Raw genomic sequence first — 24,808 nt, 5'->3', positions numbered from 1 at the left:
GTTCTGCAGAAGCCAATTCCATGGGTTCGGGTAGCAAAGAAACCATTTCTGCTTGATAAATGTTGACATGAGGGTGACTGTTGAAAATGTGCAGGTGACCCTGGAAAGATTTATAAATTGGGACTGACATCCGGCCTTGCATGAGTTAAAGTTTGGTTGGCAGGCTGCCATCAGTCGAAGCCCCTATTTTCTTGAAGTCTTGTCAGGACAGATAGTGATAGATGGGGGAGAGCGCTGGAGAACAAAAGCTGTTGACGGGGCTCTGATCAGTACAAGACACGGGCAGGTGGATCGTGCATCGGTTCCTCAGAGGGGTCAGCAAAAGTAGCTCATCTTCCCTCATCGCTCAACTGAAAGGGACACAATGGCCTTGTAAAAAGGAATTGCCAAATAACTTTTTCCTTTTGTATCCTGTTCACCATGCAGCTGGAGTTGTATGGTGGTGTTGAACTGGGTGCCTTTAGGAAGCAGGAGCCAGATCTTCTGTTGATTTTGACAAGGAAGGTGTTTAATCACACTCCAGTGTCTCATATGTGGTCCTGCTTTTATTATGCTCTGTCATCAGGAATCTGAGGTTACTCGAATGAATTGGCTGCAGTGCAAATTATTCTCATCATCCTCAACAGCACATACACCTGGTGCTGCTTCAGGAGGATAATGTCAAACGTCGTTTGTTTAGATAAATCTTCCCTCCTTTTGCACTCTTCCCCTATCTGGGTTTAAACTTAGTCAATCAACCTTTTTTTTCGACAATCCCTTTTAACAAACTTAGTCATTCACCTCAGAGTCAGAATGTTATGGGTTAATTCCAAAGAGTTCAACACAGGCATCCAAGGTGACACTTCAGTGCAGTACTGAGCAAGTGCCATCTTGCAGATGTGACATAAGCTGTTTCCCATCAGCCTTCACATGTGGATGTAAAAAATCCCTTGGTGCTGTTTTGAAGGAAGAAAGATTATGACCAATGTCCCAGCTAATGTGTGTTAATAATGCATTGATAAAATGCATTAATTATGTACAGGCAATGTTATGTGTTTCTTTTTGTGGGAGCTTGCTCTGCATATCTTAACTGCCACAATCCCCACATTATAGCAATGACTATGATTCAAAAGCATTTCATTGTCTGTAAAACTCCTTGGGATGTCCAGAAAAAGACTTGAAATTTGCTCAAGAATTTGTTTTTCCGCCTGGAGTGTGGCGGGGACCTGGAAGTCGCTGCCTGAAAGAGCAGCAAGAGGCAGAAGCCTTCACCTTTACTCAGTGCCTGGGTGTGTTGTTGAAGACCCATGACCTACGGGGTTGAGGATCCGCTGCTGAAAGGTGGGATTTGGTTGAGTTAGGGTCTTTCTTGATTGGCGTAAGCAAAATGGTTTGAATGGGTCATCAGTTTACAATGATTCTATGAGCAGATTCCCCCATTGTTGCTGCCTTTCCTTTGCTTAATTTGTCTTTGTTATCACCAATGTCACTTTGATCAACATCTTTCTCACTCCACTTGGCACAGTAGTGCAAGTCTATCAAACCCGCAGCGAGCAGAAGTGTTGGCTCTTTGGGATTCCAGTAATAGCCACGTGTTGACTACCAGGGCAATGAATCATTTTCCAAGCAAAAGGAGTGTGAACCGTCTTTGGCAAAATATTTATTTTTGTGAATGAAAGTTTGTTTTTTTGTTACAGATCTGTGGTGAGGTTAGTTACCCTCAAATACAATCATGTGGAAATATTTAGTTATTAAGGATAGCAATACATGGTGGTTTTGCCTGCAGCACCCAGATCCCCTGGATGAATTAAAGAAATTCTGATTTTTTTAAAACTTTAAAGCCATGGGAGGCCTGAATTGTTTAATTTATCTTTATATATGTAATATTTTATGTAAATTATCTCTTTCCATCTGAAGAATCAAGTATTGAGTCCATTATCATGATGATTTTTTGTTCTAGTTTAGTCCTGTATTTGAAAATCAGTTAAAATATAATGTTAAATAGCTAACAACTTTAAAGATCTTTTAATCTTTATCGTCCCAAAAAGTTTAAAATTTCCATCATTAGCAGTTGTATTTGCTGCCTTGAGAAATGTGTTCCTCTGTGTTTGGAACAACAGGGTTCAGTGACTGTGTGAGAGAAGGGATCAGTCTGTTTGTAGAGTTTTGGGAAAAGAAAGGCCAAAGGTCCTGATGATGCATTCAACAGAGAGCCTTGGCTCCCACCTGCATGTGAAGGAACAGCTAGGGAATTGCAGCAGTTTGACACATCCAGCTCTCTTGTTAGTTCTGACATTCAACGCTGGATGCTTTTGAGATTGACTCCTTGGCCCTTGACCTACAGGTGTTGGGGATGATTGTTTCCCTCGTTTGGTGACAGCACGAAGATTCCTGCAGATTACTAGCTGTATTCAACTTTCCACCAGCACCTCCCGACATCTGAAAGCAACCTGAGCAAAGTGATCGGGCAAAGCATGTCAGAAATGCTTTGCTTTAATTCCAGGGGAAATGTGGTGTTGTTTCAGAACAATGTGAAAGGTTCTATTGTATCAAATGTTTGATGTAGTCTTTTTGGAAATTCTCTTGAGTCTAATCCTACAGTTACTTGTCCATATTGTCACAGAGCAAGAAAGGAACGCTAGCTTTTATCACTTTGCTGGATTTCTTCACCTCCTTTGAAGGGATTGGCAAGATACAATGCAAATCAAAGGGACGCAGAATAGATTTTATTACGATAGCAGTCGGTACGTTGTTCTGGTTCTCTCGTAATGTTGAAAAATTTCAGACCAGTCAGTTGGACGGTGCTTCTTGTTTTTGTTCCGTTTGTTCTCGTCTAAAATTCACTGATAATTCAGTTAATTTTTTGCCATTACAAAAATAAAATTTAGCTCAATAATTTTAATTACTCATTTGACAGGGAATGAAGCAACGTTGAACTAAAATAGAGTTTTGTATTTCTGTAGCACCCGTTTATGATCCTACGATATCCTGAAGTGCTTTACAGATGGTGACGTCACTGTTGTAATGTTGGAAAAAGGCTCATCAATAATATTTTTGTGATTTCACCAACCGCAGAATCCATTGCAACAAACAATGTGTTGGAAGAACTCAGCAGGTTGAGCAGCATCTATTGGGGTGGGGAAAGGAATTCTCAACATTTCGGGTCAAAACGTTGACAGTTCCAACCCCCACCCACATACTGTATGGTGCTCAACCTGCTTGAGTTCGTCCAGCAGATTGTTTGTTGCTCCAGATTCCAGCGTCTGCAGTCTCTTCTATCTGCAGAATCCATTCCTCTTTCAAGACAGAAATGGAATCTGAATGGTGCAAAGTGCAACTTCCTGGTCAATATCTGAAGGAGAGGAGATGGTTAATGTTCCACTTTTATCAAAGTGGCTCTATTCTTACGTGTCGATCTGCCCCACTGTTTTTAGTATTGATAGAATACCATGTGTTGGCGATTCTGCATTCATGTGTATCCAAGTTAGGAATTATTGAACAACTGGTAAACAAATGAGCAAACTCAACACTTGCTTCAGTTGTGACAGTGCCACTACTGATGCTGTGCAAAGATTTGAGCCTTCTCTGCTTGCAAGTAGTGAGGGGGGGAAAAGCCTTACAACTACATGGTTCCTTGAAAGTGTCGTCACAGGTAGGTGGTGGTGAAAAAGGCGTTTGGCACACTGGCCTTCAGTGAGGGCATTGAGTATGAGATGTTATGTTGCAGTTGTGCAAGGCGTTGGTGAGGCCGCATTTGGAACATTGTGTTCAGTTTTGTTCACCCTGCTATAGAAAAGATGCCATTTAGCTGGAAAGAGTGCAGAGGAGATTTACAGGATGTTGCCAGGACTCGAGGGACTAAGTTATGGAGAGGGGTTGAGCAGGTTGGGACCCTTTTCATTGGAGCGTAGGAGAATGAAGGGTGGTATTATAGAGGTGTATAAAATTATGAGGGGCATAGATAGGGTGAACGCACACAATCTTTTTGTCAGGGTTGGGGAATCAAGAACCAGAGAGCATAGGTTTAAGGTGAAAGGGGAGCGATTTAATAGGAGCCTGAGGGGCAACTTTTTCCACCCATAAAGTGGTTGAGGCAGGTACATTAACAAGATTTAAAAGGTACTTGGGCAGGTACATGGACAGGAAAGGTTTAGAGGGGTATGGGCGAAATGAGGGCAAATGGGACTGGTTTAGATGGGAATCTTGGTCGGCATGGACCAGTTGGGCCGAAGGGCCTGTTTCCGTGCTGTATCATTCTCTGACTCTATAACACTATGAACAGAATCTTCTGTATATTTTGACGGTGGTGAAACAGTGCATTTTGTAAAACAGATGGTGATATCACTAATGTACCACTTTTGGCTTTCTTCACCTCTTGCACTTTGGGAGATCCCAGCAATGACCTTTCAAAAAAGAAATACTTCCTGAAGTCTGCTCTAAGTATCAGGTGTGTCTGTTAGGAGCATTCTTAGGATAACAATGAGGATCCAGCCGTATAATGGTGAAGTTACTGAATTTAATCCCAAGGCCCAGATTAACAAGGCAGATGCTGAAAATCTGAAATAAAAAGTACAGAAGATTCTGCAAATACTTAGTATGTCAAGCAACATCTGGTGAGGGACGAGGAGGGGGTGGAGAAGAGGTAATGTTTTGGGTCAATGATCTAATCCTGGACTAATGATCCGGAGATGTGAGTTTGAATACCATCTGGGCAGCTGGTGAATTAAATTCAAATACTTAAATTTGGAATAAAATGCAATTATCAGTAATGGAAGACCAGGAAACCACTGGGTTGCTGTAATATGCTGTCTAATTCACAAATATTTTTCAAGAGGAAATTTTCTGTCCCTTCTGGTCTGGCTGTGTGTGTCTTGAGACCAATCAGAATGTGAGCTGACTTTTAGTGCATTATGAAATGGTGGAGCAAACCATTCAGTTCATTAGGGTGTAAGTTGTAGCAGCACAAGTAGGCCAGTCAGCCCCATGTGCTTGCTCACCCCTTCATTATGATCAAAGGTGCCGAGGTAATTGATTTATTATTGTCACATGTACCGAGACACAGTGAAAAGATTTGTTTGCATACCATCCATACAGATCATTCTGTACAGCAGTACATTGAGGTAGTATAAAGGAAAAACAATAACAGAATGCAGAATATAGTGTTGCAGTTACAGAGAAAGTGCAGTGCAGGTAGACAATAAGGATGCAAGGGCCACGACAAGGTAGATTGTGAGGTCAAGACAATAACCATTGGCCGTATCCTATGAACAAATAAAGTAAAAGTCAGGCTCTTGAAGACTTGAAATTTAATCCAGTTTAACACTCAGAAGAGCAAATAGCACAAACTGAAAATATAAACTAAAACTGGTGAAAGCAGGAAACACCAAGCAGGTTGAGCAGCATCTGTGGAGAAACTTGACTTAAAAGGCTATCTCTGTTTCTCTCTCTGCAGATGCATAATATCTGCATCGTAAATTGTGTCAGCTAATTGTAACATTGCATATGCTAAATTCTCATGAGTAAGTGGTTTCATTTCTCAGCAGCAGTGCTTACACGTGGAAAACTGTTGTGTTGCTCAGGTTACAGCACCTTATTAGTTGTTGGGTCAATTGTCATTTTCATCACTTTTATCAAGCACCCATGACCCAGCATGCTAACTTAGCAACACTTGTTGGTAAGTGTGCGTCTTGTCGGAACACTTAATCTTTCTGTAAACTCTACATGTCTGCACTGGACTTTCTCTGTAGCTGTGACACTTTCCTCTGTACTGTTATTGTTTTTACCTGTACTACCTCAATGCACTCTGTACTAACTCAATGTAACTGCACTGTGTAATGAATTGACCTGTACGATCGGTATGCAAGACAAGTTTTTCACTGGACCTTGGTACAAATGACAATAATATACCAATACCAATTGGTCCAGATGGCTGTGACAATCTCAAATAAAAAATATTAATTTTAATATCTCTCCTGAATTATTTCCAAGCATTTTTTAGGATCAGCAATATTTAAACATTTTTTTTTACACAGTCAAAAGTAATGATTATTTCAAGTGAATCCCATTGGGCCCCTGAGTACAGGAGAGATTTACTGGCATTGGTCGGTGATGTGGGACTTGAGGTGAAGAGTCTGAGGTGGTTCTCCTTTGAGCAGAGAAGGCAGAGAGGTAATTTGATAAAAATATTCAAAATCAAGGTTTTGACAGAGATGTGTTTATTATTGTCACATGTACTGAGGTACAGTGAAAAACTTTCCATGCTATCTAGACAGATCCTAAGTACATCAAGGTAGTAAAAAGGAAACAAAATGCAGAATGTAGTGTCACAGCTACAGAGAAAGTGCAGAGCAGCTAAACAATAAAGTGCAAGGGCCATGATGAGGTAGATTGGGAGATCAAGAGTTCACTTATGATCAAGAGCATTAGAGAGGTCCATTCAAGAGTCTGATAACAGCGGGATAGAAGCTGTCCTTGAGCCTGGTGGTCTAAAAGAAGGGTTGGGAACCAGAGGTTCCCGATTTAAGGAAAGATGAGGGAAATATTTTTTTTAACTTTATTTACACAGCACGGTAACCAGCCACCCCCCCCCCCCCCCCCCCCCCCAGCCCGACAAACCTGCGCCACCCAATTACACCCACGTTAACCTACTAACCCGTACGTTTTTGGAATGTGGGAGTGAGAGATTACGATCTGAAATTCACAACCTGAAGGGGTTTTGGAAGCAGACTTTATTGCTTCTGTGAACAGAACTTCTTTATAATGAGATGTGAACTTGAGGAATGGACCTTAACTTTTATCGGGCTGCCTTGGAATGACAAATCCACATTAAGGTTATTAGTCTTGAGCAGAGGAACTGCCTGTCCATACCATCACTGTCAGGCAGATGGTGCTCCACAATTGGATCAGAGTTGTCACAATCCCAATCTGCAGAACTCCTTTTATATTGATTGCACATCAAGTGACTTCAACAACTGCACACATTTGGATCTGATTTAGAACCTTCCATATCTTAAGCAGCAGGTCAACATCAGGAGGTCTTGCCATTGGCTTGGAGATTAGACATTTATTCCAGATGTTGATTTTGCTCCATGCCGTCCTCCAAATCACTGCCCAATGAGGGCTTGGGCACATGTCCCACAGGAGAACGAACCGGGGATAATTGGACTACTTCTTTTAATGGCTGTCACCTTTGCATTAACCATTCTGTGATTGGAAACTAAAATTCATTTTCATGTTCATCGACAGATTCGGGCTACTTGTTCAGCGGAAGTCGGCCAACGTCACAGGTGACTCTGTTCAAGGATTCGCCTCCTTCAGGTAGGTTTATTTGGAACACAAGGTTAGTCTTGAAATCAGTGTAAGCGTAGCTGCATCTGGGTGAGTGTAACGTTAGCTGTGTTTGGATTGGAGTATCAAGACAGGGAAATTGAAGTATGGTTATATCAGGGCAGACTGCAAGCTGCTCGTGGTAGGCTGGTCCAGAAGATTAAGTCACGTGGGCTGCATGGTGAGTTAGTAAATTGGATCCAAAATTGGCTTGGTCATTGAAGACAGAAGGTAGTGGTAGAGGGTTGATTTTCCCCTGGATTGGACTCTGTTCGCTATAAGGAGAGGTTGGATAGACTTGGGTTGTTTTCTCTGGAGTGTCAGAGTCTGAGGGGGCGACCTGACAGAAGTTTATAAAATTATGAGAGGCATAGATAGCATTGATTGAGTCTTTTTCCCAGTGTGGAAATGTCAAATACTCGAGGGCATGGGTTTAGGGTGAGAGGGGGAAGGTTAGAAGGAGATTTGCGAGCAGTGGGTGCTTGGAACACACTGCCAAGGGAGACGGTAGAGGCAGATATGATAGCAGTGTTGAAGAGACGTTTAGACAGACACATGCACAGGCAGGGAATGGAGGGATATGGACCATGTGGAGACAGATGGGATTAGTTTAGATCGGCATCGTGGTCAGCACAGACATGGTGGGCTGAAGGGTCTGTTCCTGTGCTGTTTTCTATGTTCTGTCCTAACTACATTAACTGATTGCTTCATCTCCTCAATCTAGAGTGTATCAGAATAAGAAATTCTGTGATCCTAGATGTTTAAAACTCTTTGCACTTATTTGCCTGTAGCATCACTAGAAAAGCAACGTGCTGTCATAATATCGATCAGTAATGTTATTTATTTAATCACAAGATGTGGGCATTGCTGGTAAGGTTAGTGTTAATTGACCGTCACTAATTGCCCTTGAACTGAGTGGCTTGCTGGGCCATCTCAGAGGACAGTTAAGTATCTAGTCAATTGGACTGTTTCTGGACCCACTGAGACTGGACTGGGAACTAAGAGGTGACAGAGTGTTTTTGTGCATTTCCCTTATTCCAGCTGATAGTTTATGAGCTTGGCAAATGTCATTGAGAAACCTCTGATATGCTGCAGTGCATCTTATAGCTGGTACATACTGGAGCCATCGATGAGTGGCATTATAGAGAGTAAATATTTAAGATGATAGAGAATCAGGTGCCAATCAAGTAGTGTTCTATTTACTACTGAGGTGCTTTGAGCTGAGCATTGCAGGCAAGTGGAGAGTATTCACCACACTCCTGACTCGTACCTTGAGGAGCCATTGACGGGCCAAGGGTTGAGCACTTGCTGCGTTATAACTTGGCCTCTGATCTGCTGTTGTATCTACACTATTTACATGGCCGATCCAGTTAAATTTCTGGTTGGTGGCTGAGGTTTGGAGATTTGACGAAGGCAATGCTTTTTTATCTCAATGGGAGGTGCTTGGGTTCTCCCTGGTCGGAGCTGTTCATTTTCTGAGGCTTGTGTAGCACGAGTGGAATTATAACATCAGTTGTGACTTTGCTGCATGCAGGTCTAGATGGCTTGGTTATCTGTGAAATTGCAAATGGAAGTGAACACTGTTCAATCATCAGCAAACACATCCATTTCTCATTTTACAATGGAAGGGAAATGTTGGTGAAGTAGCTGAAGGTGGATGGACCTCGGACACTACCCTGAGGAATGCTGCAGTGGGTTAAGTTAATTGTCTTTCACTGTCAGCAGTTCCTTCATCCAGGGTATAACTCCAGCCAGTGGAGTGCTTTCCTCTTGATCCCCATTGATTTCAGTTTTGCCAATGCTCCTTGCTACTACACCTGAAGTCAAGGGTAGTTACCATTGCCTTATCACAGGGATTTAGCTCTTCATGTTTGGATCGAGACTGGAATGAGGTTTGGAGCATAATTGTGCTGGTGGAAATCAAGCTTAACCATTGGTGAGCAGATTGTTGGTAAGTGCAGTGTGATTGTTGACACGTTGGTGATTGAGTGTATGTTGATGGAACTGTAATTGACCTGATTGGATTTATCCTGCGTTTTGTAAACAGGACATACCCAGGCAATTTCCCATATTCAGGTGGATGTCATTACTGTAACTACACAAACAGTGCAATTCTTCAGTCCTACAGCTGGGATTTTGTCTGATCGGGACCTTTGTCAGATTGTGCTCTCAGCCATTTCTTGAAATCACACAGAGTGAGTCATATTGGCCAAACTATGGTTTAGCAATGGAAGGGACCTCAGAAGGAAGCCAAGATTTATCATACATTTGACATTTCTCCCTTGAGTTTGACATTTGCATGGTGGTCCCCACTATTGATGGGGGTGTCCTTGGAGCTGCCCCATTTTTTTAACCATTTAATTGTCCATCAACATTCTGGATTAGATGTGGCAGAGCGTTTGATTCAATCTGTAGTCCAATTTCACCAAACTGGTACTGCATTTATAGATATGTCTAGTACTACCGGTGTGCTCTTGACTGTGGCCTGATAGTTAAGATGGAGTTGGGGATATTTTGGGCCATGAATTTTCAGGCTGTGCTGGGATACAATTCTGGGGCTGGTGTCCCACAGCACTTTGTTGTTGGCCGGTGCTGAACTGCCAGATGTGTTCTGTTTACATAATAGTAAAGCAGCACAACATAATGGAGGACGTATACAGCGTGCGGATGAAGTTTGTCTCTGCAAAGGTTGTGCTGTGGTCATTCTGTGGACTGATGCCTCTGCAACAGGTAAATTAGTGTGGGTGAGATGAAGTGGGTTTTCCCCATGTTGATTTTCTGGTCATCTGCTGCAGGCTCAGTCAGATAACCATACCTTTCAGACTGGTTATGACTGTGGCCCTTGAAACTCCAAGAGTACATTACTTTGCCTTTGTTGATTACTTTGTCTCAAGCTTAGGGAAGACTGTGGCTGGTAGTCAGCAGGAGGTTTCCTTTGCCTATGTTCGACAAGCTGCTGCGAGACCTCATGGAGTCCAGAGTCAAGGATTGCCAGGGCACCGTACTCCATTCTGGGTTGCCACCTCCTGCTGGTGGGACAGGAGGTACCCAGAAACTGGTGTCAGTAGACTCTGGGACGTGCATGCATTTGTGAGAATGACTGTCATGTTCCACTCCAGAGACTTGAGCATAAAGCTCTAGCTGACCACTCCAGTGCACAACTGAGGAAGTGCAACATGGTCAGTGGAGCCTTCTTCCAGACAAGATGTAAAACTGAGGCACCCTTTCAGATGGGCATTGAAGACCACCAACACTATTTCAAAGGGGAAAAAATAATCCCCGCTATACCATCAGTGTTTAATTCTCAGTCAGCATCAATAAAAATATTGTCTGGTCAGTATCACATCAGTATCGCAGGAGCTTGCTGTGCATAATTTGGCTATCTTTGTTTCCCACATTACCTGGCAGTGACCACATTTCAAAAGTATTTCATTAATTTCAAAGCACTCTGAGATATTCTAAGTTCATTTAAGGGGATTTGTAAATGCAAGTCATTTTGCTCTTTGGTACATTAGCAGCTTTTGGGTTAAGCAGTGTTATGTGCAAGTGCACGGTCTTATGTCAGCTTTGTAGACAGGACAAATACATTTGGGAAAACCCTATTAGATTGTGATTGTTCTCTGTAAGAACAGATTCATAAGGCTCCTGTATATTTTTTATTGTTATTTCAAATTATAATTGGAATGCTAATAGTAGTAATTAGCTTAAGTGTTTGCAACTCATGCCCAGGAAAGTGCAGGTGTGGAGAAACACAGGCTTTAATATTCTTTAATTAGCCCACACCTGGAGAGGCAGTCAGTAAAATGGTTGCATCCGGTCTTGTTAGAACTGAGGAATATGGTTCAAAATGTTCAGTTATCCTGAAAGTGCTAGCTTTTAAAATAAGAAGTCTTTCTTATCTTCTAATTATTGCATCATAAAAACAGTTATCATGTGTGAGATACAAAAGAGATTTATCAAAGCGATTCCTGCTCTTTCCCCTAATACTGTGTACGTAGCAAGCAGTGTCACAGCAAACAAGCCTCCACAGCACCATTTGATCCACAGAGAAGAAGAGATACTACAAGACATTTGTTTTTGAGGAATATGGTGCATTCAAGAAAGTAGTTGGTAATGTAAAAAGTAATTGATTGGCCCACCACATAGATACAAGTAAGGAAGCCTGTACAATTCATTCTAACTCATTGAATCAATGGATATCCATAGTACTCTAGGTCACCACCCAGTTGGAGCAGCACTAGTGCTGTGAATGCTTGATCTAGTCTGTATTGAAAATGGTTAGGAGTATTGCAGCTGTTCCCACATGACCTATTGCTGGCCTGGGTATATGTGTCTCTGCCCAGAAGCAGTTTGATTGGTGAATAAAGAGGGATTATACATCCTGTGACTCTGTAAAGGTCAGGAGAGCAGCTGTAACATTCCTAACCAACTAACAGGGGGTTGTCATGCCATCTTGGAGTACATCACCAGAGAAGTGGATTTGGTCCTGCCGTTCCTCACACAGCGGATGATTGACCTCACCTATTTGGTTAGGTTCATGCTTGGCATTTCCCTGAGGGAGGATGAAATGCAAGGTTCACGTTGTTGTACCATCACGTGGTCAGTTTTGACAGAAAGTCAGCAACCTGAAACATTAACTTTTTCTCTTTGCACGGATACGACACACTTCAGATTTCCAGCAATGGCAGTGTTCTACGCCCCCACAGTCCCAGCATTTGTTCTCTCCTCTGATATCAGCTATTTCCTGGTGTACATCTGCTCCAAACAGATCAACCACAATGGACAAATCTTCACCACCCTCTCTTGGCTGTTGCCAGCTCGATTTGTCATTCACTCCCTCTTGGTCTCCACACTATCGCAGACATTTCTTTGGTTCTCTCCAACCTCCCTCATCTCTGCAACCTAAAACGTGATTGATTTCTAACTTTTTCTTAATTCTGATAAAGTTCATTGACTTGAAATATTAACCGTGATTCTCTGTCCACAGGTGCTGTCTGTGCTGCTAAATATTTCTAGCAATTTTTGTTTTTATTTCCATTTACAGTTTCTTTAACTCAGTTTTTCATTGGCTGTAAAAGCTGCTAAAGAAATGCAAATCCTTTTTCATTTTAAAGATTAATAATTATTTTGATTGACGCTCATTATCTGCAGTTGGTGACATTTAAAAGGTTTCTGTTCACCTTTAAATAAAACTTGTTCTGGAGATTAAACAGTCCAGTTGTCACTGACCAAGTTGACTTACTGGCTGTCGGGTGTCCCCCATCACTTTGCCCATGGGGTCTCACATCACTTTCCAGTCAGGTCACTTAATGGTGCACCACATAAGAATAAGGTGTTTTATCTCTGCAAGTAGCTGATGTGGCACTGCCTACTATTCCTGAGGGTGTTGTCAGCAATTCAAATGATGCCACCAGCCACCCACAGAAAGGCTTGGTCTTCATTCTCTAATATTAAATGTTACGTACCAGCAACAATAGAAACACAAAGAGCCATGTATAAATGTTAGAATCTATTTATTCATAACTACTTGTAATAATAAGAGAAATAAAAATGTTAGATATTAAACATTGACCCCAAAAATAAACTCAAAGTGTGTGTGTGTGGCAAATTCCCAAACCTCAAGTCTAGGAATAGTTCTCAAAAGTTCAGTTCAGCAAGTCATAAGGTAGAACGATGAGCAAAGGCTTTTGCGGGAGCGGGGCGCGGCGCAGGCGCACTGGCTCCGACCCCGCCCCGGTGTCTCGGGCGGTTCAGGGAGTGTGGGAGAAAAAAAAAGAAAAAAAAAGGCTTTTGCGAAACCACAGTAGATTGTAGAGAGAATGTCGAGAGAATTTACGAAATCCACATGTTCCACGATGGAACCCATACGACACCTCAATCACTGATGATCTCCATTGCTTTGTTCCGAAGTATCTGCCACACCGAGGGCATTTGATATGTGGCCGCCCACAGATATACCTGCTTTCCAGTACAGGTTAACAACAAAGTGCACTCCACAGATTGCTCCAAAAATCCATACGTGGATTGTATAGTGACAGTCACAGCTATTGTTCTTCATCCATAGATACAGAGACCAGCAGTCAGTCGCTCTCTCGCCCTCACTCTGCAACAGCCAGTACGCTCCAGTTATAGACTTGCCCTCTTGCAGATAACACCACACACACACTGCTACACTACTGTCCAGGTGCCTTAAAGGGATATTCACCAAGTAGCAACCTGGCTCGTAACATAAAACATTAAATCATCTCAGAAATTAAACATAGAAACAAGAGAATTAAGAAATGTTTGTCAGACTTGTGTAGGGTCGTGGGCCATTGAGGCAAGAGGCTGATTCACTGCTTTCTTTTATTTTGTGTTTTCTGTAGATTACTTCTCTTTAAAGTCTGGAAGCCGACCTTCATCTCCCTCAATGTCACCAGCTCCATCCGTGGCGGGGTCAGTGACGTCTAGTTCTGGCTCCTTGCATCTCAGACGCCCCCTCATCAGCCCAGCTCGGCTCAACCTCACGGGACAAAGACTCAAGTTGTTCACAGAGCACAACGCAGTCCAGCAAAGCTCAATAAAGTTGGCTTGTAAAGCCCGTCCCACACCAAACCTGTCGGAGGAAGCCAACGTATGCAGCAATAATCTGGTGCAGGATACAACACGGCTGTCTTCTCACAGTCACGGTATGCACTTGTAGAAACAGATTTGCAATGGTTCAACTTAAAATTGAACATGAGTGCAGTAAGATTCCTCATTGGTTAATTTGCCAAAGTGGTAAAATGAACCCAATTTGGGTGAAGAAGCTTTCTACAAGCTGCTGGGATTCTGCTCTCTGCTTCAATTGGTTCGTGTGCAAAACATCCATCATTTTAAATTAGTAAATTGGTTTATTATTGTCACATATGCTGAGGTACAGTGAAAAACTTTGTTTCCTTGCCATCCATACAGATCATTTCATCACATCAATGCATCGAGGTTGTACAAGGGATAACAATAAGAGAATGCAGAATAACCTGTAACAGTTACAGAGAAAGTGTAGGCAGACAGTAAGGTGCAAGGCCGTAACAAGGTAGATTGCGAGGTCAAGAGTCCATCTTATCATACAAGAGGACTGTTGAATAGTCTTTTAACAGCTGGATAGAAGCTGTCCTTGAGCCTGGTGGTACGTGCTTTCAGGCTTTTGTATCTTCTGCCTGATGGGAGCAGGGAGAAGAGAGAATGTTTGGTGTGCGTGGGGTCTTTGATTATGTTGGCTGCTTTACCGAGGCAGTGAGAAGTATAGACAGAGTCCATGGAGAGGAGGCTGGTTTCTATGATGTGCTGAGCTGAGCTGTGTCCACAACTCTCTGCAGTTTCTTGCAGTCCCGGGCAGAGCAGTTGCCGTACCAAACCGTTGTGCATCCGGATAGGATGCTTTCTGTGGTGCATCTATAAAAATTGGTGAGGGTGAAAGGGGACATGCCAAATTTCTTAAGCCTCCTACCCACACACTAACCAGCCATGAGCGGATTACTCAATTAATCTTCATTTGAGGCATATTCAGAATATTCTCCTGTCCATATAAGAAATACTTTGAAGTTTGCAATCCAAAACTGATGGTTGGATGCAGTAGAATTTTCTTAAGGGGAGCATATATACTGTAAATGTAATAAACTTGGTTTCTAATTGTATTTAATTTGTTATAACTTGCAAAATTATGCAGGAATTTGATAAAGCATCTGGCAATTGCCTTCAGTGGAATGCTGAATCTTTCAGCTTTTTAGAGTTTTTGGGCAGTTTTGAATGCTTTTTGCCCCACATACCCTGGTTGCCAAACTGAAGGGCTCTGCTGTAACGTTGAGACTTCCACATGGATGACCATTCCTGAGAGAGAGGTGATTTACAGTTGCTCCTTCGAAGTAAAACTTCCCAGTCAGCAGAAAGTAAGCCTGCACACTATCAAATGCACTAACTGTGGTGAAGTTAATGGCAGAATTCAGGTGCCATTCCAGAGGTACAAAATCTAGGCTGACTCTCCCATGTGGTGCCTAAAGTCTGCTGCACTGGTTGTCAAGGAGCACCCTCTTTTCAATGAAGTGTTAAAACCGGGCCCCCATTTACTTTAAGGCAGATGTAAAAAAACTGCCGAGGTGCTCTTTTGAAGTATGGTGTTTTTCCTTGGTGTCCTAGCCAATAGTAATCCGTCAATCCACCTCACTAATTCAGCTCATTATTACAGTGTTTTTATGAGGGATGGCTGGAGGCTGTTGTATTTTCATCAATACATTGATGTCACCACCTGTAAGATACTAGCTAGAAAATGCTTTGAGGCATCTTGAGATCTTGAATAGTGTTATGTAAAAAGAAAATGCAAATCTACCTTTTTCCAATCAACTCTGGTTGCATGCTCAAATACATACTAGATCCAGTCAAAATTACCAAATGATGCGGGTCACTTTTTTTAAAATCATAAAAGTGCTGCTGGACACATCACAGATCTCAGAGTCTGCCATTTGTGCCGTGTACTTTTAAAAGATGTGACCAGTTCTACAGCAAATGTGCTTATTACTCTGGGATATTATTTGCGGGCAATAACTGTCGCATAGAGTAGGGAGCAATCTCTGATTGGTGGCTATCTACTTCTGTTTCCCTTCTCACCTGGTTCATGCCCTGCCTTGCACTGCTTACCGCTAATTCACTTCTCTTATGTAAATGCTAACCTAATCACAGCTTCTACTTAAAGGAAGAGTGATCTAGTTCAAATCTTTCCTGTTACATCCTAATGGGAGTAAATGGAAATATAGCATATGTTCTTGAAACAGCGAAACATTTAAGGATATCAATGTTAATTATTATTTGTGTATTTGTCCCCTGTTCCTCAATTTTTACCTTCTTCGAATGTGCTTAAGTGTTAGAAGGTAACATGCAACGTAATTAGCTTTTTAATAATTAGAAAGTTGAATTTCTGGCTGATTTACTTTGTCTCCCAAAATATCGATATTACACACTGGGTAATTTTCATTTCTTCAAAAGCAAGGTGAAGTCTTCCATAAATTAACTCTCACTGGTCCAGAAAAATTCATTAGAATTTAGTTAACAGTGTCACAGTTTGGCACAAGCACTGGTTAATGATCCCATTTCTGTCTCATTATATTTTTCTAAGTGCTTAATATGAAGGTTCGTATTTGGAATTTTACAAAAGAAAATCATGCAGAACACAGAAAAACATACAGAATTCTCCCAGGGCTTGACGCGAGGACATTGCGTCCCCTGGCTGGTGTGGGGGTGTCTGAAAGCAAGTCACAGTCTCAAGATGAGGGATCAGCCATGCAGGACTGAGTGACTGATGGTGGTGAATTTTTGGAACTCTCTACTCAGTGGGCAGTGGAGGCTCAGTCTCTGAGTATGTTCACAACAGGGATGGGTAGATCTTTGTAAATGAGGGAATGCAGGGGTATGAGATTTGTACAGGAAAACTGAGCTGAGGTAAAAGATCAGCCATGATCTCATTCGATGGTGGAGTAGGCAAAAGGAACCGAATGGCCGCCTCCAGCTGTTATATATTGCGTTCTTATATTTATCTGCATCGTGGATCCTGTGAAAGAGCGATCCATTTTGCTCCCACTCTTTCTCCATAGCTCTGCAAGGTTCTTCCCTTCAAATGTATAAGCAATTCCCCTTAAAGTTATTATTGAATCTGCTTCCAACATAATTTCAGGCAGCACACTCCAGATCATCAGAGCTCAACACACAGACATTTTTCTTTTCAACTCCTCTGTAAGAGGAGCAGTTAACTCTGTGTGGTTTGGTGTCTGATCCATTTCCCTGTGAAAAGAAAAAATAGTTGCCTTTTTTCCTGTGTCAGAATTCTTAATGGTTTTGAACACCACCATTAAATCTCCCCAAAGGTACAATTTGGACTAAAATTCTTTGTAAAATCATTTACAAGACCAGCATTCATCACCCATTTACAATTGCTCTTGAGAAGGTAGTGATGAACCACTTTCTTGAACTGCTGCAGTCCTTCTGGTGAAATGTTGCCACTGTGCTACGAGGGAGTGAGTTCCATCAATGACGAAGGAAAAACGATGATTTGCAATCCAAGTGAAAATTAACACAGAAGCTGGAAATCTGAAACCGCTGCAAATACCCAAAATGTCAGGTAGCATCTGTGGAGGAGAAACTGTTAATATTTCATCCAGTCATTGACTTGAAGCGATAATTCTGTTCTTCCAGTTTTTCCTGTTTTTATTTAAGGATGTTCAGCACATTGGAGAGATACTTGGAGGTGGTGCAGTTCTCATGGAGTAGGCTGCTCTGGTCTTCCTAGGGTATGATAGTCGTGGGTTTGAAAGTTACTGCACATTAGTGTGCCAGTGGTGGGTTTATGGTTGTAGGAGGAAGGGTAGGTGGCCTGGGTGATGAGATCTTCCAGTCTTCCAAATGAGCCTTTACTGCAGTAAACTTAAAAACAATTCTCTGTGACCTAAAATATTCTGATACTTTTTTTTTGCTGCTTCAAAATAATCCCAAAAAATAACAGGATTAAACCAAAAAACTGGTTGTCAGATTTATGATTTGTTTTGTCGTTTTCCTCAGTAATTCCTTTCCTTTTAATAAATACCTTCTCTTCGGTTCTGCAAGCAGTCCTTTAATTCCACCGACTTATAGGAGGGAAGTTAGAGGCTCTCTGTGTCTTAGCAACAGCGGAGGAACAAGAAAGATCTTTTTGTTGTTAATTAGGTGTTTTATTTTTTTTTACTAATTCCGTGGAGAGGCTGAAGATCGCCTTGTCAAAATAGATTTGCAATGAGTTCCTACATTACTGCTGTTGATTTTGACAAATTTTGGATTTTAAAAATCTTGTGGAAGAATATTGTAGAAGAATCCATTGGGTTGTTTTGTGACACTTCCTTAATAAGATGGTTGCAGGCTTTACTAGGCTATGCACCATTACTTGCCCTCTTGTTATTTTCCTGGAATTTACACAGAGAGGCTGGTCGATCAGGGGCAACTTGTGCTGTGGATCATGCCCCACACCTCTGCAGGGAATGTCTCACATTGGCTTTGTGGGATCTTCACCTACTTATAATTCCCTGAATGGTGCCTACTATTACAACTGTAGCTCCCAGTGTAGAAAGACAAGGAACCATTTTTTGCATTGCTGGGTTGTGGCTGGACCTCGGGCACATTACGTCCCCTCCAACTCTGCTCTGCTTGCATGTAATCTGAGTAATTTTTCATCTGTTTGCACACTTCAATTGGATCATTTTTCATCCCAATCTAAATTGGATACAACTTGCTGTGAACAGACTTTCTGAAGCTGTATTTGTAAGATGTAAAAGCATAAAATATAGTTGCTGTAAAGCACTCCCAACTTGAGTTCTGCATGGTCCTGGGGTTGGATTTTAGTGCTCCTGTAGTTGAGGAATGTTTCTCAAGGGAACAGGATTGGTTTAATTCATCTCAGCCTTACAGAAAAAAGTCTTGCATTTCTGTCATCCTTCAGAGATTGTACTTTAAGTGAACTCACCATTGTAATTTAGGAAACACAGCAAGCTCCCAGCAACAACAATGTAATATTGACCAAATAATTTGTGATAGTAATGGTTCTTCTCCTCAGAGCACAGTGGTGAAACAGTGTTTAAATTACTCGACTAGTAATCCAGAGACCCAGACTAACAATCCAGAGACCCAAATTCAAATCCCACCATGGCAGCTGTGGAATTTAAATTATTATTAATCTGGAATTAGAAAAATTGTAACAACTAATCTTGGTGATAATAATGACTACAACAACTATTGGATTGTTGTAAGAACCCAACTGGATCACTAATGTCCTTCAGGGGAGAAAATCTGCCAGTATTACCCTCCCTGTGCCTCCAGATCCAACCCATGTGCTTGTCTGAAAATACCCTCTGGAATGGCCTGGCAAGTCATTCAGGTCAAGGGCAGTGGGGGGTGTGTAGTAAATGTGATACCAGACCTCAGACAAACAATAAAAAGAAGGATAGGTGATAAATATTAGCCAGGCCACGCACCAAGAATAAGAACAACGCTGCTCTTAAAAATAGTGCCATGGGGATACTTCATACTTCTCACATATAGGAAAAGGCCATTGAGTCTGTGCTGACTCTCAGAGCAATTCTATCAATCCGAGTTAGTTCCTGGTACCCTGTTCTCTCTCACATGGCCATCAGCTTAAGTGCATGCTCTCTAGTATTGGACATTTCGACCCTGGGGAAAAACATACTGGCTGTCTACTCTATCTGTGCCTCCTTTAATCTTATAAACTTCTATCAGATCTCCCCTCAGCCTCTGCCGCTCCAGAGAAAACAATCCAAGTTTGTCCCTCTAATCCAGGCAGCATCCTGACAGACCTCTTCTGCACCCTCTCCAAAGCCTCCACATCCTTCCTTTAATGGGGTGACCAGAAATGAATGCAATACTTCAGATGTGGCCTAAACAGAGTTTTATAAAGCTGCAGTGTAACTTCCTGACTCTTGAACTCAATTCCTTGACTAATAAAGAAGGAAAACATGCCATACGGCACTTCTACCCACCCTATCAATCTGTGCAGCGACTTTCAGGGAGCTATGGACTTGGACTTCAAGCTCCCTCTATACATCAACACTGTTAAGAGTCTTGCCATTAACAGTGTACTGTCCCTTTACATTTGATCTCCCGAAGTGCAGCACCTCACAACTGGCCGGATTAGACTCCGTCTGCCATTTCTCTGCTCAGATCTGCAACTGATCTATATCTCGCTGTATCCTTTGGCAATGTTCTATACTATCCACAAAGCCACCAATCTTTGTATCGTCTGTGAACTTATTAACCCACCCATCCACATTTTCATCCAAGTCATTTTTATTTTTTTATATATATATATCACAAAGATAGAGATCCTAGTATAGATCCCTGCAGAACACCACTAGTCACGGACCTCCAGCCAGAATAAGTCCCACTGACCATTACCCTCTGCCTGCTATGGGCAAGCCAATTCTAAATTCAAACAGCCAAGTCGCGTGAATCCCATGCATCTTGGATGAGTGCACCATGTGGGTCCTTGTCAAAGTCCTTATGCCCCATCTTGGGGCAATGCTCTTTGTTGCCCCATGCAGCACCCAGCAGCTGCCCTTGGGATCTCACTGAATTGAATTCCTATTTGGTCCAGGTTCCATTGAATGTTTATTGAAGACCCATTGCACTGGGAGCAATTAGAGCCCCATCAGAAGTATTCCTCATCCTATCCATTTTAGCTAGTTCCAAATAAAATATCCCTTTTAGCTAGCACATAAAAGACAGAACCAAGCCACCTGATCCACTTGAACATCTGTTTCTGGCACAAGAGGCTCTATTTGTAGCTTCTGTTGGATTTTAAATCGTAAAAGTACCCAAGACTTAATTGCAACAATTTACATTTATGAAGCACCTTTTAGTCATCTATCTTAATCTCTCTTTATAAGCTCATGAATAGGAGCTTGGTCAAAGAGAGGTTTTAAGGATCATCTCAGAGAACGTAGTGAGTTGGAACAAGAATTCCAATGCTCACGGCCATGTCAGCGGAAGGCATGGTTGTCAATACAGAACTGTTAAATTCGGAAATTGGTAAATGGTTTATTATTGTCACAGGTACTGAGAGAAAGTGAATGGGTTTTGTTTGCATGCCATCCAGGGAGATCATTTCATACATAAGTACATCGAGGAAGTACAAAAGAAAAAAAAATCAATGCAGAATGTAGTGTTACAGAAAGTGCAGTGCAGGTAGACAATCAGGTGCAAGGTCCATGACAAGGTAGATTGTGAGGTCAAGAGTTCATCTTTAGTGTATAAGAGGTCCATTCAAGAGTCTGATAACAGTGAGATAGAAGCTGTCCTTGAGCCTGGTGGTACATGTTCTCAAGCCTTTGCATCTTCTGCCCAGTGGGAGGGGGGAGAAGAGAGAATGACCAGGCTGGGAGGGGTCCTTGATTATGTTGGCTAGAAAAGCACAAACACCTCAGGGTTACAAAGCTGGGAGGGATTACAGATATAATGGCTGATGACATATCAGGTTTAAAAACAAGCACAAGGATTTTAAAAGCAAGCTGTTGCTTAACTAGGAGCCAGTGTAGGCCAGGAAGCAAGGGGGAGGCAATGGCTGAATGCAGTTTGGTGTGAGTAGGGACACGGGTAGCAGAGGTTTGGATGACTTCAAGGTTACAGAGAGTAGAGGGGGCTCAAGGCCACTGTCAGGTCTAGAGATTATAAAGGTAAGAGTGAAGGTTTCAGCAGCAGGTATGCAGAAAGGTAGGTGGAGCCTTGGCGGTATCACAGAGGTGGAAATGGGTGATCCTTATAATGGTAACTTGTTACCACTTGGAGGTCCAGTGTATCCGTGGAATTAATCACAAATAATGCATGTTTAGTTTCTGCTGATCCCCTTTGTCAAGTTAACACAGGGTTTTATCTTAAAAATTGATTGACATTAATTTTATGGGAAGGAAGTTAAGGGGAGTTACGAGAAGACATGTCTCCAAGATATTCCATCATAAGTTTGCAGAAATGGGTTGAAGGAAGATCGGATTTCCTTGTCCTTATCCTCAGATAACAAGGGATCCTGCGATGATATGCAACACCTGGTGCTGTCAGCGATACCCTAACAGGAAAGGAGGAAATGAACGCGATAGGAAGTGAAGTAAGGATTTCAGACCATCTCCAGGGATTAATTGAACAAAAGGTTTACCCCTACAGATTTAAATGCTTGCCGATCAGTTCAGTCTCACAGATGACAGTGCAGATTAATCTACTTGTTGAAATGATGTGCTATTAACCCCAGACATGGTGACCTTCTCATTTTTTTTTAAGTATGCGAGAAATCTTAGAGTAAAAGTCATGAAGTCACTGAAAACCTCAATATTTCATTTAAATTCAAATGACGATGACTGGAGTTTTCAAGTACAGAACACAAAGTCAGCACCCCAGTCTGTGAGGATGTGCAAACTGGGGAATGATTTTATTGGAAGCCAAAGAAATTTCCAAAGATTAATAGTTCTAAACCATGGAGTTTGGATACCCAGTCAAATGCGCAGCACTGGTTATGCCTTCCTCTTAAAAACCCAATGGTTTATTCCCTGTAATTCTGATTCTCTTATAACCAGCTCTCCTTTCTTCCCTCACTCTGCAAAAACACGGTTGATTAAAGTTAGTTTTCATGTTTGTCAAAGTTGTACAGCATAGAAACAGGCCCTTTGGCCCATTGAGTCTATGCTGACCATCATACCCATCTATGGTAATCCCACTTACCTGCATTAATTCCATATCCCTTTGTCTCCTCATTGAAGTATCTGTCCAGATGCATCTTAAATGCTGTTACTAAACCTGCCTCCGCCACCACCTCTGGCAGTTCATTCCAGATATCAACTACTGTGTGAAAAATTTAACCCTCAAATCCCCTGTAAACCTCCTCGTTCTCACCTTAAATTTATGCCTTCTAGTTTTTTAGAAACCCCTACCATGGGAAACAGACACAGGCTATCTACCTTAGGCCATTCATAATGTTTAGGTACCTCTCTCATGTCATGTCTCACCTTTCCATTGTTAATGAATTTACTGACATAAGGTCATTCCTAACTGATGATGGAATGAGTTCCTTCACTGGCACCAAATTGTTATTTAGGTTTGGTCAGGGATCTTAATTCACCTTTGCACTATCTTTACATAGCCCTTCACCGAGATGGAAGGTAAATACTCAAACAACTAAAGCAACTAAAATAAAGACAATGTTGATTCAAATGTAATTTTAATACATTTCAATTTGGTAGTGACATCAAAAGTCACAAGAATTAAGACTGCCTGGCGTCTGCCCATGGGAGGAACTGCCCAGTGTCTGCCCTGCCGAGGTGTTCTGTGGAGGCAGCTTCAGTTCATTGGCTTCCACTGAATAAGGTTTGCAGGCAAAAAAGTTATATCCAAGTGAACGGAACTAACACAGGTTGAAACCAACCCAAGTAGAGACACGAGACTGCAGATGTTGGAATCTAAAGCAACACACAAAGAGCTGGAGGAACTCAGCAGGTCAGGCAACATCTATGGAAGGAAGTGGGCAGTCAATGTCTCAGGTCAAGACCCTTCATCATCAGTCCAGAGGAAGGGTCTTGACCTGAAACGTCAACTGTCCATTTCCCTCCACAGATGCTGCCTGACCTGCTGAGTTCCTCCAGCGCTTTGTGTGTTGAAACCAACCCAAACCTGATGTGTGTTACTGTGAATTTCTCAGTGATTGCTGTCAGTGCTTCTGTTTAACAGCGAGTAGATCTATATCTGTTTTTCAATATGTCCTAAAGGTAAAATTAGTGGTCTTAATTGTGCACTTCATATTAGGAAAATATGAAGGTTTCTCACATTCTGTTTACTAACATTCTTTCTCTCACTTGTCTTGCTAACTGTGAGTTTTAATGATTTAAGCAAATTATTGGTTAATGTGGACAGACATGTTATTATTCACACTAAACATTAATCTTTTCCTCTCCTAATTGATATGATAACTAATATTCTGGTCTTAGTTTTATAGGATTAGGTTCCCAACTTTTATTTCGTCTCTTAAGTCAAAATTAACCTCCTCTTGTCTGGGTCAGTAAAGAAAATCATAAGGACATTGTCTGCCTGCACTGCACTTTCTCTGTCTGTAACTGCAGCACTCTATTCTACATTCAGTTATTGTTTGCCCTTGTACTGCCTCAGTGCACTGTTGTAATGAAATGATCTGTATGGATGGCATGCAAAACAAAGTTTTTCACTGTACCTCGGTACATGTGACAATAATAAACCAATTTACAATGTAATTTACAAATATTTTGCATTAGATGCCTCCTTGTCAAAAACACCTTAACAATTCTTGGGCATGTTCTCTTGTTCTCTTTAGACGCCAAGTCTGTTGAAGGTGGGAGCATGTACAGTGAGCCTACTGGCCATAGGAAGGACAGCTCTTCGAGGTCCTCTGCATGTATGGTAGATACCACCACCAATGTGGTCAACCACCAGGCAATGGACAGTAGCAGAGGCTGGAAAGGTATGATGTTTTAAGCAAACTTACTCGCCTTCCATTGAACAACTGAACAATCTTGTGTCTGAAGAATAGGAATTTTGAAAGATGTGCCATCATGTCGTTAATTGGTTATTTCATGAACACGTGCATTTTAAATGTGAGCAATATTAGAATTTTTCTGATCATATGCTGTGTTGGGTTGAGTGTTTGTAATGGTAGTCTATTTGTGAAATCCTGATTTATGTTGTACAGTCTTCTCATGTTTCTTGAAGGCAGATTTTACATCGTTTTATAAGGGGGGGGAGTGGGGGGTGGTGTTGGATCACCTTGAGCACAGATGCAACCAGAGTGCCAATGAGGTCTAATCAGACCCTTTCCTGTATATCTGCCTCTAATTATTCTCTGCTAACCATCAACGGAAACCTCGGCATTTCTGTTGCTTTGTTGGATTGCAGATGTGTGCAGAAGACAGCCTAATGTCACAGTGCTTCTTTTGGATAAGAGAGCAAG

The 24,808-nt window shown here is 41.8% G+C and overlaps 1 protein-coding gene across 1 annotated transcript in view; it reads left to right on the top strand.

The window, feature by feature from the left end:
• The window catches only part of tmem201 (transmembrane protein 201), a 144,900-nt gene that overhangs the window by 106,996 nt on the left and 13,096 nt on the right, over nucleotides 1-24,808 (top strand). Inside the window, exons 8-10 of the mRNA XM_052039419.1 lie at nucleotides 7,225-7,296; nucleotides 13,671-13,973; nucleotides 24,176-24,322. Of these exons, the coding sequence (XP_051895379.1) occupies nucleotides 7,225-7,296; nucleotides 13,671-13,973; nucleotides 24,176-24,322 (522 nt within the window). The remainder of the gene's footprint in view (nucleotides 1-7,224; nucleotides 7,297-13,670; nucleotides 13,974-24,175; nucleotides 24,323-24,808) is intronic.

This window comes from Pristis pectinata, chromosome 26, assembly GCF_009764475.1.
Source record: "Pristis pectinata isolate sPriPec2 chromosome 26, sPriPec2.1.pri, whole genome shotgun sequence".
Taxonomy (NCBI): Eukaryota; Metazoa; Chordata; class Chondrichthyes; order Rhinopristiformes; family Pristidae; genus Pristis; species Pristis pectinata.
The sequence above is the reverse complement of the archived record's forward strand: the minus strand, read 5'-3'. Positions and strand labels throughout refer to the sequence as shown.